Raw genomic sequence first — 16,538 nt, 5'->3', positions numbered from 1 at the left:
CTGAAAAGCCAGTTCGACAACCAGATACTGCACAAGAGTGGTATTGAGAAGGGCTTCGAGAACACAGGCCCTTCATTGACTGGCCTTATTTGAAGAGGCTGCAATAAATTAATCTCATCTCCTTTGCAGTCAACTCTAGAGTTAGACAAATTTTGATACTTCAGCTCTCAGTGCTCTGAAAAACATGGAATAAATACAGTGGAAAACTGATCAGTCCACCTTAATGTCTAGAAAATCATCTTCCTCCATTATAACGCAATTACCAAGTTGTAGATTTTACTGTTAGACTTACTTCCATGTTCAGTTGCATTGGGGATGATACATACTCTTCAGACCTGAATGTTTCAGGAGATAAACTAATTTACTCACCTAATCTCTAATGAGAAAATGCCAAGGCTGAGTATGTAATTCAGCACAATTTTCAAGAAGGTATTATAATGCAGATTGAAGTGGAAAAGACTGTCTTGAATATGTCAGTGAATAATATTATTCGCATAATTAGATGATCAACTGGTTATGAAAATTATTGAGCCGAGAGAATTACACGGCTCGATATTTAGCTTCATTGAACAAATGTGGGGTTTGATACATTACTCCATATAGAAATTTGGGCATAATGCAGCCATGAAGTATAGGTATCAGTTAGCTAGAGGGAACACCAATTTTAAGTCTTTCTGGGAGTATAATTTGGTTTGTAGATCGCCAATAAGTCTGCAACCAAAGCCAGAGATGTAACATCATTGTATGCTCCTTGCTTCATGACATGAAATCCCAGAAAACCCCACAGAATTTTTGTTTTTATCATCGAGACAGACTTTTCCCTCAAAGCTTAAGTAGTAGACACAAACCATGTAGCAGTTTATACGGAAAGGGTTTGGAAGTCCCAAAATTCTGCTCCAATATCATAAAATAAAAGGTAGTATTAATATTCACTTTTTGATTTGCGAAATGCTGAAGGTGATCTGTACTGGAGCGCAAAAACAAAACAGAGATGAAAAGGTCTATAAAATGAATTTTAATGCTGAATCTATTGAGCATTTAACAAAAGCCAAACCGGTGGCTTGCTGACTCACCCGACTTTTTGTCAGGGATCTCAAAATCTGCATAAATCTCCATAAAGTCAAGATATCTTGATCACATTATGTTAAATTATGAGTAAAAAATCAACTAAAATGTTTGAATACAATTACGTTAGGAATAGGGCCTAGTTATGAACTAGGTTATAATTTCAAAAAGAAATACCATCATAATTTGATCACTGATTTCTTTTAGGTTTCTGCATAATTCACATTCAAAAAGGAAAAATGTCAACGTTTCTGCCTCTTCTTGCCATAGATTTACTTGTGAATAATTATACTGGAATTCAAACGTTTTAACTTTGATTGGCAGGTAATTCCAAATCCCTCTGAACAGCACTGCAGCACTTAGAATATAGCTGGGATTTACAGCAAGATTGTAAAATGTTACCTGTGCAGAGATCCTGCACCTGGACTAGTAACAGCCTTATAAACAGGGTTGCCAAATCTTCCCCAAAATATTAGTTTCTTTTTACCTTTTAGAGAACATAACCCTAGACTTTTTAAAGTCAAATGCTTTTTCTGACTGAATTTGAAAGTCAGTATCACCGACATCTGCTCCACTGCTAATTTACAGATCATAAGTATTTTATCCTTCTGCCAGTAGCTTTATTAATAGAGGTTTTCTCAATCCTGTTTATAAATCATACCACCACTTGTTTCCCTTTCTCAACATGCTGGTCATGCATATTAGCAGAACACAGATATTATCTTGAAATGAACCACACACAAATATACCATGCTGTCTGCGGGCTACAAATTAATAGCTACTGTATCTAGGTAGGCAGGGAACTTTTTGAACCAAGCAGTTGCTCTTCTTGCTGGTGATAGAAGGAAGCCATACTGCAGATCAGTTAGACAGACTGATTCTTTCCAGGTGTAAATTCCGTGCCCCCTATCAAACAGTGTTATTCATATTCATTGCAGAAAGAAATCTAAACAATACCAACATCTTGGGAAATACAGACATCTGTTAAGCTCCCAGGTGGTGAACCTCACAACTAACACAACACCACATTACTGTACTGTTACAATACACTGTGTCAAGAACAACAAGAGCTCCAGATTAGTCTAGGTCATTCCTGGAAAGGTTAGCTCCCTTCCTGGCATACAGAGAGTTAAAGAAAGAGAAAAGAAATGGCAGAATAAGACTGCAAGAGGATGCGAGGTACAGCAAAAGCCCACAACAAAATATCTGGCAGATAAACAGGTTCTAAATCAAGCTGCTTTGGTTGTGGCTGGGTGAAGAATGGGGAAAGGAGAAGGAATAATCTCAAATATTTAGATACAATTAAATTGGAAATATCATTTGAAACAATGGAGGTTGGGCAATCTAGTCATAAGACCCATTTTCTTATTAATCCTGGGAAAGGATTCTCCAGCCTGATGAGCAGCTCAGGCCATTGCTACAGCTGCCCAACATGGTGGACACTTGGTTTTAGTTTATTGTTTCTAGCGGTCCTCATCCAAGCAGTTTCCTGATCAGGGATCCTATGGTGAAATATGCACCATGCAATGGAGTCATTGTTACAAAGGACTGCTTTAACAAGTGCCAGGAAGTGAAGCCAATGAGCCCAATGGTGTATGGTATCTCATAATGCTGGATATTAACTAAATTGTTCTTGTATCAAGTAACTACTATAGCATTGCTTCCCTCTGGAGAGTGATTCTGGAATTCAGTGATCAGGTGGAGACCAACCAGCTAAGTAGTAGTTCTGCAAAAAAGGACCTGGGGGTTACAGTGGATGAGAAGCTGGATATGAGTCAGCAGTGTGCCCTTGTAGCCAGGAAGGCTAATGGCATATTAGGTTGCATTAAGAGGAGCACTGCCAGCAGATCCAGAGATGTGATTATTCCCCTTTATTCGGCTCTGGTGAGGCCACATCTGGAGTATTGTGTCCAGTACTGGGCCCCCCACTACAAAAAGGATGTGGACGCATTGTAATCCAGCGGAGGGCAACCAAAATGATTAGGGGGCTGGAGCATGAGACCTATGAGGAGAGGCTGAGGGAGTTGGGTCTGTTTAGTCTGCAGAAGCGAAGAGTGAGGGGGGATTTGATAGCAGCCTTCAACTTCCTGAAAGGAGGCTCCAAAGAGGATGGAGAAAGGCTGTTCTCGGTAGTGACAGATGGCAGAACAAGGAGCAATGGTCTCAAGTTGTGGTGGGAGAGGTCCAGGTTGGATATTAGGAAAATCTATTTCACTAGGAGAGTGGTGAAGCACTGGGATGGGTTACCTAGGGAAGTAGTGGTGTCTCCATCCCTAGAGGTTTTTAAGTTTTGGCTTGACAAAGCCCTGGCTGGGTTGATTTAATTGGGATTGGTCCTGCCTAGAGCAGGGGGCTGGACTTGATGACCTTCTGAGGTCTCTTCCAGCTCTATGGTTCTATGATTCTATGATCCTTATTGTCTATCAGTGACTCACGTGCTCCATTGACAAACAAAAGTGATTTTTTCCTAACCACCAACTGAAAGTCAAGTTCCATTCTCTCCGGCTTGCATAGCCTCAACAATGAAGACTGTCTGTTTGGAATTCTACACACAATTCTGTTGAAGATGCAGGAGCCAGATGAGAAACCATCTCCCTTTCTACTAGCCGTGTTCACTCAGCAGGGCAAGAGGAAATAAAAGGCAGCAAGACCAGGTTGGACTCTGAATTCATCACTGGAGAGTAGAAAGTTGCCATTTTTCCAGGGATGCTTTTCAGGGTAGAACTGTGCTCCACTGCACAACCAGTAGAAGCCGGAATTCATATGGGGATGTATAATTCCATTAAGGAATGCCTGTCTGTGTAGAGGTTTGCATTTATTTGGGGAGATGAGTAGGAAAATAGAGAACTTTGAGCACATTAAGCAGCTGGATTTACAAACTGTACCGAGAGCATTAGGTTTAAAATGTTTTGCACTGAAGGAACTTTTACATTTAAACACATTGTTTTATTCAATTTTTATCACACTGAATGGCATTTTTAAAGCAAAATGGAAAATGACAAATTATTCCCACTGAGAAGTTTCCATCTGTGATAGAATGTAGATCCAAAAAAATAACAATATCCACTAGACACCAGAAAAAGCACAGACACACAGTACCACATCTCATCTTCACATAAAGGAAGCCCTTTGTAGAATGCAAAGACATAGGGACGTTTTGGGGTCCGCAGCTTTGGATTTCTCATCACGCTACAGAAGGTTTGACTGGTGCAGTATCATTATTGATTCCCTAGCATCACACAGAGATTCTGAAAGAGGACTTTCTATTCTCTCCCTTTGATGACCGAAGAGTAGCACAGCACATACAATAATACTGGTTCCAATAAAAGACAGCAAAAGGAAATACAAAGAACGGATCCGACAACCACACACTTTTGAAGGTAAGCTATATGTTTCTTTCTGAGTCTGCATTGGATAACGGCCAGTTTTGGAATGAGATCGACGCATTAAACAAAACAAACAAAATGCTAGGTGACGTGCTGGGTGACCGGCAGAGGTCTGATGTGATGAAGATGCTCAGACAACCAAATTAAACCAAAACCAAAACCAACCTGCTCCTTCAATCCTTCCCCACAAATTGATGTCTAATTCAAGGGTGGAGGGTTTGTCTAACAATAACAGAGAGGGATGAAGGCAAGGGAATTAAAAAAAATGGAATGGCAAGGTTGAGGATATTTAAGTTTATTAAAGCATATTGGATAATTTTCAGCCAGGATTTTAGAAGAAGAAGATTAGGATGCTTCTTTTGCCTGAATTATTTCTCTCCAGTGAATGAGCAGCAAGATGGATTTTCCATGAGAGTATTGCCTGACTGAATACAGCAGGATCAGGGCTCACTGTCTCAAACTGGGCTGTCCTATAACTGGAACAGCTTTATGGATATGCAATTTTCCTTGAATGCACTTATGCATTTAATTTCAATATTAATAATTCTTTAATTATTCAAACTCAGATTTTTAACAATTCATGATTTTAAAAAGAATTACTGCTCAGCTCAGCTCAAAGCTGTTTCTTCTGAAAAAAACAAAACCAAAACCAAACAAACCAGAGAAAAGATCTGCAGCTTAATCCCTGTTCTGGTGAGTAGTGAACGAAAGGGGGAGAAGTGAGTTAAGTAGACAGGAGAAGGTGCGATTAGATTTTTAGCACTTCCAAAGCTCACCCTTCTTGTTCCAGGCTCTGACGTTTGTTTCACCTGACATACAAGATCAGATTGTAGATAATAACAGTGAAGCTGAACAATTATTTCTGAAGACAGGCCTGTGATGTGACTAGAACGGGTTAGAAACCAAGAAAATGTTTTCCACCTCTTTACATCTGAAATTTTGATTTAAAAAATTATTAAAAATTGAAAAGTATCCACTAGCTCTAGCAGGGAAATTGCAATGGGACTAAAGGTGCTAACTTCACAGTTCCTGCCCCCAGCTCGTCTCTGCTCCAGATGAAGTTAATGGCTGATCTTTATTGACTCAGAGCCCCATTGGTGTAGAAATAACATTACTACCCCCCATTCTTTTTACTGCAGTGTTAGTAGAGATATCAGGGCCTGTTCAAACAAGTTCAGGGACCCTCTGCGAAGCCATTCAGTGGCATCCCATAGCCAAAGCCCAGAATTCAGTGAGTGACCTTCCTACACCTTACTTCACACAGCTGTGCTCTGCCAGATGGGGGAAGGTCCGTGAAATGCACAATCAAGAATTTGTCCATATATGGCAAATATATATCTCCTTAATGTATTTGCACAGAGCTCTCAGCTGGTGTGAAGAACCTTGTGCTCCACCCACGGGGCCACAAGGGGCAAATGCCCTGCTGTCATCTCTATCTGCCCCTGGTCAGCTGCACTCAGCAAGCAGGGGACTTCCTGAGGCCACGAGTTTGACAGCATGGAAGATCAAATCTGCTCCTATGCAAATTGCCACCTTGGGGCCATTGTCCCACTTCCAGCTTTAGTGCTACGTACTAGCCCTACGCACAGGCGCTGGGTTGCACTCTGAGGTTAGCTGGTGTTCTCTGACTGTAATCCTTGCCCTGCAACAAGCTGGTTTCCTACTCTAGCTGGGTCATTTGGCTTCCAGAGACACCACGACAAGATGTTCAGAAACTCCTAAAGGTTTCTGGCTACAAAGCGAATGTGGGCAACACAGGACCCATCTCAAACTCCAGTCACTAGCCTTAAAAAAAAAAAAAAAAAAAAAAAAACCACCACAATACACCAAATAAAAAACAAAAACTCCAACAACGTTTGGATGAAAAGTGGAAAAATGGTTTAAAAAACAAGCAGAAAAAAAACAGATAAAAGTTGTAAATTAAGATTTGCAAGTGCCTGGTTTGACTCAGGTCTGCAGACCTGCCAGGTCCACATGATAGACGTGTGCCATGAAGTAAGCAAACAAGACTTCCACCACACACACAGTTTAGTGGGATGCCTCACAGCAGCACTGGCCAGCCGTTAGTTACACAGCATTGCCGTTCAAGTGAGACGAGACGTTAAGAATCCCAGTACCTTGCACTGCACTGGCTGAGCTCTCCATTATTACATCATCCAGCATTAGATCTAAAAGAACGAAACGACATTAATCATCTGGCAGGTCCCGCGGCAAGAGTTCCATTCCCCTTCAACAGCTTCTACAGTTCTCCCTTCACCTAGCCAGCTCTGGACTGGCTCCAGCACGGAGATGTCTTGTAATGTTCTCTCCTAGATACCTTTCTGGTGAGTGGAATCTGGTATTCCTGCCCATTCTGGTACGGGGTCTGAGTGTAAAGCTAAGGGCCACATGGCTCCTCCCACTTACACAAGTGGACTCAATCAGGTTGCAGCAATTTAACTGAGAGAACTTGCTCTTACATTTTTAAAGGGGGAAACTCCTCCCAGCGTACAACCTCAGGAGAAGATTTGAGGAGGACTTGTGCAAAAGCCTTGGCAGAATTTCACCCTCACAGAGGACAAGCACAATCTGTTGCTTTCAACCCGGCATACGCCACAGCTAGCTTCTGCATCTGGCATGCAAGCACTGCACTTGTCGGCCCTACGTTTTTCTTTGTCAGATGCAGCACTGGGAGTAGCCTTGCATTTAAAAAGAAAATGACCATGCTGTTGGTTAAACCTGTGATTCTCAACTGGGAGTCCAGGGCCCTATGGGGGCCATGAGCAGGTTTTGGGGGGGGGTCCACCCAGCAGGGCCAGCATTAGACTTGCTGGGCCCCAGGGGAAAGCCAAAGTCTCACTGCAAAGGGCTTAAGCCTAGGGTGCTCAGGCCCAGCTACCCATGGCTGAAACCAATGCTTGAGCAACTTAGCTTCATGGGGATCTGTGTGGGGCAGGGCCTTGGGCAACTGTCCTGATTGCTACCCCCTCATGCCAGCCCTGGCTTTCATGTGCAGAAAACACCTGTTGTACAAGTGGACCATGGAGTTTTTATGGCATGATGCAGGGACCTCAGAAAGAAAAAGGTTGAGAACCCTCTGGGTTAAATTACTATTAGCAACAACAGCAATAACAAAAACCAATGACAAGGCCAACTTTGAGATAAAGGAAACCCAGTGACTGCAATGGAAGGTAGAACTGGGCCCCTTATCTGAAGTGGCAGGCCAAGTACAGCTTCAGACTGAAAAGCAAGTCAATGACATCTATTTGTCATTGAGAGCAAAACTGGACCTACTCAGTCATAACTAACGTTTCGTTGAATGTGAACTGAGAAAAGCTTTGTTCTAAAGCTCTTTGCAAGGCTCCGTGTCTGTCTTGCTGAAGGAGGCTTAGCACTCCGCAATATTCTGTTCCTCAGTAGACGATCTGGCGATTGCCTCTTTAATCAGACATTTTACAGACCCGAATGCAAATATCCACATTTCCCCTGAGTCATCTTTTTTCTTTTTGGATGATGAGCAAGGTCATTCATAATATCTATATGTATATTTATTCTAATGAAATTTAGATAATTTTCCTTCCAAAACCAAACCATTCCAAAAGGACATTTGCATCCAGCATGTCACACTCTGTTCCAAGGAATCAGCTGTCCTTTAGCAATTGTGTCTGGGAATTCAGACTACTCTAAAGAGCTTTTGTAATGCTGACAAGCGGAACCAAACCTAGGCCCTTGGGAGCTTAGTGCATGAGTTGGCTGTTAGCTAAGGCTGTAGAGCACACTCATTCTTTCCTGTGTAAGTGGTCTAAGTGCCACTACATGGGACAGTGCACCATACCCAGAAAGTGTGGGTTACACTTTCTATACATATTCATTATTTGGAGGGAAAAAAATCCTTTTCTGTAACAGCTGTATCCCATTTAATTGACACTAACTGGTAAGATCCAGAGCTATGAGTTTTATTAATTGCATCTACACTGGGTGAAGAGCCATATTGGTTCAATTTCCCAAAGTTCACTGGGTTCATTGTAGCATCAGAAAGGAATTGAGGCACAGTTTCTTCTTTGGTTGATCCATGGTTCTGAGTAGGAATCTGGAGATGCTAGAATGTATCCAGGATATTAGTATATTCCTTGTTGAGGCCCAGATCCTGCAGTGCAGGCAACAGGGCACTGTACAGCTGCAGAGCTCTGGCCATGCCACTCTTGCTTCAGGATGGGGGCCATCAGCCCTGATTTGGAAAAGCATCCTATTTGGAACACCACCTATGCATTGTACTTAAATACCATAGAAATCAACAGGATTTAAGCACATGCTTAAAGCAAAGCACATGCTTAAGAGCCATGCTGAAAAGGGATGGATTTAAGCATGGGCTTAAGTGTTTTCTGACTGGAAGCCTTAGTTAGTGATATCTGGGTTGCAGTAGCACAACTAAGCTCATCACGACCTTTATAAACCTTTCAGACTTAACGTTCTCCGCTTTCAGATAGATAGCACACGCTCCCGATCAAAGACAGACTCTTAAAGATCACTGACATCCGTCCAAGAGAGAAAAAGAAACGTGAAAGAAGTGAAGACAAGCAGTAAAGAGACCAAATGGGAGAGGGTAACATGAAGAGATGGGTATTTGAAAAAATTCCACCAGAACAGAAAGCATGCAAGATGGAGAAGAGTACCTCTGGCCTTTGACCTCTGACCTGAATGTTATTTCCTGCTTTTTCAACCAAACCAAAACTGTAGTAAAAAGAAAAGGTCAGATCTTTAGATTTTTGACAGAGTCTGAAGGTCTAGCATCCTTTCATCACGGTAGCAGAATTTTTGAAAAGTACATTATTCTAAGAGGGCCACGAGATTGTGTCAAGTTTTATCATCCAATTTATCTCACATCAATGACAGTTCATCTGGTTAATTTCTCTTATTGAATTCTTTTTCCATCTGTATTTCTCAAGCAAACTCATTGATATGTATCTACAGGGTTTTTTAAATAAAGCATTTCTAGAATAAGATGGCTTCGTTATTTTATTACATCCTTGAATAGTCCTAGAGCTACTTTGCCAACAAATAAACCCGTCTGATAAATAAGACAGGTAATATTGCTGGGGCCTTACAAGGCTGTAATAAACCAAATAGTGAATCCAGTTATCAGCAACAGTGCTCAAGACTTGAAGAATTTATGGCTTAGTCTGACACTGTTGATCTTTGCAATTGTCACTATTTGTGTAACACTGAGCTTGTACTATCCACAAAGCTCTGGATTTGGGTTTTTTTGTGGTTTTAAATAACCTTGTATGAAAAGGTCATTGCAAATCATGCAGCCATTGAAATTTTTCCATGACTTCTTGCTCAGCTTAACATGGCATTGTTTCCTTCATGCAAATTTCATCGCTGAGACATGCTTTTTTTTTTTTGGAGGCGAATGATCACCAGATGCTAGGCAGGGATTAGGGAATTGTGTCAAAGGTCAAGCAGGACTCAGAAAGATGTGGAAAGACTACCGACCAGCCATCTGTTTCTCCTTACTCCTTCTCTTTTTCTCCAGCCGACGAAGCCTCTTCTCCTCTCGTCTCTTGGCTTCCTCCTCCTCCTGATGCTGCCGACACTTATGGAAATTCTCCACCACGACCCCCACGAACATGTTGAGGACGAAGAAGGCCACAATCAGCAGGAAGGAGATGAAGTAAAGGAGCATCCAAGGGTTATAGTTCATAACTGGCTACACAGTGGAGATGGAAGGAGAGAGATGCCAGTTGAATTGCAAACGGCAGGGCACAGAGCAAACTGCGGGTACGCAGATTCTTGCTATGCAGGCTAGAGCTGGGATGCTAGAGAGAGCAACATGGAAGCTGCTGGTCCAGCTGCAGGGTAGGGTTTCAAGCCTAGGGAGCTGGATGGGCATGAGCCACAACACCCACCCGGCTATTTTTAGTGCACTAGCTTGAGCCCCACTAGCGTAAGTCTGTCTACATGGTCTGGGGGGCTTGTTCCCCACTGCATCATAGGCATACCCTGAGGCGGTAGATAGAGTAGCAAGGCCTGCTTTCTCAAAAGTGGTAGAGAGTTTGGATACTCAGCTTAAAGACACCGTACAGAAGGCAGGAACTCAGTACAATCAGGCTCCCTCCAAGGTGTCATGAGTAGGGCACCCAATGTCATTTGAACACTGAAGATACATGAACAGTCTGTTGTGCCACAGAGAGAGGCAACAGAATCCTTTGCAACTATCCCAGGCCTGCAATAATAGCAATCGGCACAGATGCAAAGTAGCAGTTTTCTCTGGAGCTGCTCAAAGACTTTTGAGTTTCACAAGCCCACTCTCAGGTCATATTCCCCATTCTACAGCTATGTAGGACATTACTTCAAGCACATTAAGGGCTTGTCTAGACTACATTCTTTTTTCGAAAGAGGAAAGTAAATGAGCCCGATCGAAAGAGCAAATGAAGCACGAATTTAAATATCTGGTGCTTCATTTGCATATTCGCATCCAATCGCTGTTTCAAAAAAGGGTATTTCGAAAGCGAAACCGCAGTCTAGACGCGGTTCTTTTGAAAAAAAAACCCCCTTTTTCAAAAGAATCCATACTCCTCATTTTGTCAGGAGTACGGGTTATTTTGAAAAAGGGGTTTTTTTTCGAAAGAACTGTGTCTATATTGCGGTTTCACTTTTGAAATACCTTTTTTCGAAACAGCAATCAGATGCGACTATGCAAATGAAGCGCGGGATATTTAAATCCACGCTTCATTTGCACTTTCGATCGGGCTCATTTACATTCCTCTTTCAAAAGAGGAATATAGTCTAGACATAGCCTAAGTGTGCATGGCTTTCTTATAGCATATCACTAGCAGAGATGGGTCCCAGTCGGTACCTTTCACCCACCCCCAGCTCTGATGAACTTTGTTGGTTTGGATAAAATGGAGCCCAGATCCAAACCACCCCCAACGTTTCACTTTTGCAAGACAAACAATGTTTTGCAAAATGAAATCCAAGCCAAAGCCTTTTTGTCTGCTTTTCTCTACTAGCCGTTCATCTAGAAAACATACCTGCTGGTCAACTCCTACAGCATCGAGGCCATCATACATAATGTCCACCCACCCATCTTTGGAGGCCAGAACAAACAGAGACATCAGGGCCTAGAAATGCAAGGGGGAAAAGTTACATTTAGTTGGAATCTAGCTTATTAGATGTTCTCATTCACCTGTAACATTCAATTCTCCTTTGCCCTTCTCCATTTAGGGATTTGCATTTGTGCTACTATTTTACCTTGCCAATAATAGGATATTTTTGATGTCCAAGGTTTCCTGGCAGCGAAAACCTGTCAATGTCAGACACTGGTCCAGCAATGAGGGCTAATTCGAAAACCACAAAGTCAAACACAAAGGCAGCTTCATTTTCACCCTCCAGGTCTCCACTGCTCACTACTAATTAGGCCCTACCATGCTGCTAAAATAAGGATGTGCTCTATCTGCAGTTGTAAAGCAATGGGATGTTGAGATGCAATGGGTCCGGGGTGTCCAGCCACACTAGTCAAGCCCTGCTGCTAGATGTATTTAGATTATTATGCGGCAGTAAAGCAATTAAATGCACCGTGAAACTACTTGTGCTTGTCTTATTCCAAAAGGAAGTATGTGCGTGCTTGGAAGCTTTGCATTTAGGATTTACAATTGCAGGGTATGTGTATGTGAAATGAATAGTGACTGCAGCTGCCTAGACCACCCTGTAAGAAAACCCTACAAGTAATTATGCATAGATTTTTACATCAAGGAGATAAAGGCTCAAAGAAGCAGGTTACCATTCCAGTAATACCTGGCCAAGGTTATCAAAATTATACTTGTGCCGGACCCATTTGTAGCTGGCTTCCGCACAGTCTGATTTGTTTGTGATGTTTCTGGTATCCTCCCCTTGGCAGACAAAAAACTTCCCTTTGAAAAGCTGTAAAACAGAAGAATAAGAGGAGGGGTAAATCCACTTCATTTACCTGCTCAGTATGGGCAGCTCACTCAGGACTAGCTGTGCAGCCCACACAATCCAATCAAGTTAAAGGTAAAAAAAACAACCAACCCTTGCTAGTGAAAGGCAATCAAAGCACGAAACCCGGCATAACAACAGTGACAGTTTAGTGCTAAGGTACCTACTGAGAGAATGTTTGAACGCCTTCTCTAATATACTTTTGGAGAGTGATCTTGGAGGCTTCATTGCAGAGGTATGAGTGGGACAGAGAACTGGGTCTGTATACTACAGCCTCCTGCTTCTAGGACATGGGTTCAAATCCAGCCCAAACCTGTAGGTGTTATCTGACACCTGGTTAGTGTGGCCTATGTGAAACAAGTATGCTAGTATCATGAGCTTTTGTGAGTGCAACCCACTTCTTCAGATGGCTGGAGTATTAGAAGTCCAGATCCATGAATAAATAAGGGCCCTTATTTATTCATGGATCTGGACTTCTAATACTCCAGCCATCTGAAGAAGTGGGTTGCACCCACAAAAGCTCATGATACCATCTACACGTTTTGTTAGTCTTTAAAGTGCTACTAGTCTATTTGTTGTTGTTTAAGTTTTTCCTGTTACAGTCTAACTCAGCCTAAGTTTTTCCTGTTACAGTCTAACTTCATACCTCTGAAGTATGGTAGTGTTAGTCCAGGTGCCAGTGAAAAGTCTGCTATAAGAACGGCCAAGAAAATTAGCCCTTGTCAGAGCCTTTTGTTGGCAGAGAAAGAAAGGAATGAACGTGCCACAGAAACAGAATATGCTCTTATTCCCAAAGGTCAAAGTGAGCAGTGAGGGGGAGGGGAGCCTTGTTCTGCTGGATCTGTGGGGTGAATCAGCGAGACTTCTATTTCCAGGGCTGTTAACCCAGAAACTTTCAAGGGTGCTAAATCCTCTAGCTTGAGAACTCTTTTCCATCAGTCATTAGATCTTAGGAGAGTCTTTGCCCATATTTTCATAATCAGAGTATGAGAATGAACTCGTGTTTCTCTCTCGTGCCAGAAACTGATCTTACCAAGACTGGTGTAAAACCCACGGACTCCAGTGGGGTTACTCCTGATTTACACCTATGAGAGAAGCATCAGGTGCTAGATTTGGGAGATGGCAATTGATGGTGAAAGCTGAGCGAGTGAGACACACAGAAAATCCTGCTCTACTGAATGAAGTATCTTGCCATGTTTTCCTGTGACAGAGTGTCCTTCTTGTCAGGCTCCTGAAATACCAGTGAATTTGAAAAGAGAAGCTTGCTCTTTGTGGCCTGTTCTGGGCAAAATGAATACAAGCCAATGCAGGCACAACAAACCCATACATTACTTTATGTATTTCCTTTGGCAGCAGAATACTTTCACTAAAAAGGCAGGAACACTGGCTCTCAAAGCTAACCAACATCTACTGTCTGTAGCCATAAAACTTTTCGACCTAGGACAGATATAGCTCCATTAAAGATCCCAACATTTTGCCTATCATGGAGACAGCTTCATCCAAATTAAACAAGAAGGTGAACGCTGATTTTGAGATATAATATGATGAGAGTAATATTTTCATGACAAGGGATTTAATGATATTCAGATGGGTCCCGTTACACAACCATAAACTGGAGAGGAACATCAAAGGGTCTGATCTGCAAACATGCGGAACGCTGGCAGCTCACGCTTACTGGCAGCTTGTGCTGGAGGGGCAGATTCTCAGCATTTCTGGAAGTTGACAGTCCCAAGTTTCAGAGCGACGCTGGCTTTTCTACTTCCTTTTCCTGGCAGTTAGTGACTATCCACATACTACCATGATGCATGCTTCAGAAATCTACGTAATATAATAAATCAATAGCAGCCATGCCAGAGTGAGCCAGAGACTAGAGTGGGGCCTAGGAGACACAGATTCCATTCTAGGTTCTTGTATTTAACTGCTGTGTGACATTAGGCAAATTGCAATCTCTCTGTGTTTCTGTTTCCTCTCTTTGTCTGTCGGATTTATTTAGACCAGTTGTGGGCATCCTGTGGCCCAAGGACAATAGCCCATCAGGGTTCTATCTGTGACCCATGAGACATTTTGTTTACCTTTGCACACCCTGTGCAGGGTTGCCAGATACCGCTGGTTTCTGTCCACATCGGTTTCCCCCCCTACTGGCATTATTAAAGCAACATGCATGTAAAGCAAGGGCACATGATGTGAGGTGCATGCTGATTGCATGCAACGTTGATTGCGAGAGGCAAGCGCTCCCTCTGCATCCAACCAAAGTGCTACTATGGTTCAATCGGCACAGCCTGCAAATTCTAGGTAGGCAGCACACTTTGCAAAACCACCCTATTCCAGGAGACCACCTTAGTTGTGACAATCTTGTGGCCCCCTGAGATGGAGGGCTACTCATTTGGCCCACTCACTAGCCTAGGTTGCCCATCACTGCTTTAGACTATAATCTCTTTGGGACAGGGACTGCCTCTTCCTGTCTGCACATACAGCACCTAGTACAACAGGTCCCTGATTTCAATTGAGGCTTTTATGTGCTAGTGCATGACCAAAAATAAACCCCTTCACTAAAAAATTCATCTCTGATAACTCTAGGAGACTGTGTCTTAATATCAACCTCCATTTTATACTTACATGGGGAAAGACAAGTCATGCTAATGCAGAGCGATCTAAGGTTGGGTTCCTTTTCTATAAATTATGGCCTTGCTCTCGTAGTTATTCAGGAAGCGGAATTCCCACTGACATCACCGGGAGTTTTGCATGATGAATGCAGGACCAGTTCTTATATGTGTATGTACTGCTGTAAATGTGTCAATTGGTAATTGTGGCAGCTGAATAGAAGACTGGAAGAGGCATCGGGGAAAGCTATCACAATTAGCTGAAAGGAAATTCAAACCTCTCAGTGTGACTTTTTTTTTCTGTGATAAACTCTTCTTGTGCTGTTTATTTTGTTCTATGGGATGTGCTTAGTTTTATGGTCCTGTTAAGGGTAACAAACGGGTCGTATGATGGATGGATATTGTACTGTACCTATGCGTCAGTCTAGCTGTAAAAATTGTCATGGATGGGATGTTTCTTTCTTCTTGTTCTGTCAGGCTTGAATGGTATATTTATCAGTTATTTAAAGCACATTTATTAGTATAAAAAGTTACAAAAGCCCTCCTATCCAAACTGTGAGCCAGTTTCCAAGCCAGCTTTGACAGACCAGATAAACCTCAGCAGAAAAAGACAAAACTGTGCTGAAATATCCATCAAATAGAATTTTTCTTTTTCAGAGGATTAGAAATTACTATAAGGAGACAGAAAATCTTTCCAGTCTCTTCCCTTGTGCTCCTGCACTCTAAGGACAAGGGATGAAGAAGAGAGTACTTTGTAGCCAGGTTGCTTGACTCAGATATCAATATTACCCCCAGCTTCTAACTATGTGAACTTTCAGAATCCTGCACTGCATCTACCGGGACAAGTTATCCTCTGAGCTTAGAAGCCAGCGGATTCCCAGTGAAAAGTTTCTATTTTCCATGAGTTTAAACCTGGAAAAAAGTTGGAGAGACAATGCCCCCCTTTTCACACCACTGAATGGAGACAGAACTGAATTGAATAGCTTTCTTGGACAGGGATTTCCTAGTGGAACATGGTAGGGATCTGACTGTATTAATTATAGACTCAAATATCGCCCTGGTCGGCCCAGGGGGAAGAAAAGCTGAGGCGGAGCTCAGTTCGTGTTCTGCTACAGGAACTCTGCCAGCCAGAGCACAAGTCCTCAAGATGGGGATGGAAGAGCATGGTGAGGGGAGTCTTGACTGATACTCTTGAGTGGGATCAGCAGGCCCCTTGGCCAGTGCTTGTCTTTGGATAGGTTTACATAGCGAATTAAGGTGTACTCATCGTGCTGTTAAACCTGCACTAGCTTTAATCAATTAACATGTATAACAAGAGTAACGAAGACACGGCAGTTCAGGCATCAGTACAAGTCCACAAGGAACTCTGGCTACATATTCAGGATGCTAGCCCATATGAGAGGCCATGCAGCCTTTTCATGCTATGTCAGTCCTTGGATGGGGAATTACTCCAGAAAGAATCTCACCTTAATCTGGGCCCCAGAAAGACCTGGTAGTCCCCCACAGTCAAAAAGATACCAAAATATTCCTCTCTATTTGGGTTTGCCTC

The 16,538-nt window shown here is 42.5% G+C and overlaps 1 protein-coding gene across 6 annotated transcripts in view; it reads right to left on the bottom strand.

Annotated features, from left to right (window-relative positions):
• Nucleotides 1-16,538, bottom strand: part of CACNA1G (calcium voltage-gated channel subunit alpha1 G) — a 332,806-nt gene that overhangs the window by 36,119 nt on the left and 280,149 nt on the right. For 4 of the 6 annotated variants that reach the window (XM_075903780.1, XM_075903782.1, XM_075903786.1 and 1 more), the window contains exons 22-25: nucleotides 12,228-12,353; nucleotides 11,465-11,554; nucleotides 9,948-10,140; nucleotides 6,569-6,619 (exon numbers count right to left, since the gene is read on the bottom strand). In XM_075903780.1, coding sequence (XP_075759895.1) covers nucleotides 6,569-6,619; nucleotides 9,948-10,140; nucleotides 11,465-11,554; nucleotides 12,228-12,353 — 460 coding nt within the window. Of the gene's footprint in view, nucleotides 1-6,568; nucleotides 6,620-9,926; nucleotides 10,141-11,464; nucleotides 11,555-12,227; nucleotides 12,354-16,538 lie in introns of all 6 variants that reach the window. The other 2 variants (XM_075903781.1, XM_075903783.1) reach the window with 2 other exon arrangements.

The sequence above is a fragment of the Pelodiscus sinensis genome, chromosome 20 (assembly GCF_049634645.1).
Source record: "Pelodiscus sinensis isolate JC-2024 chromosome 20, ASM4963464v1, whole genome shotgun sequence".
Classification (NCBI taxonomy): domain Eukaryota; kingdom Metazoa; phylum Chordata; order Testudines; family Trionychidae; genus Pelodiscus; species Pelodiscus sinensis.
Note: the sequence above shows the minus strand (reverse complement) of the source record. Positions and strands in the feature narration are given on the sequence as shown.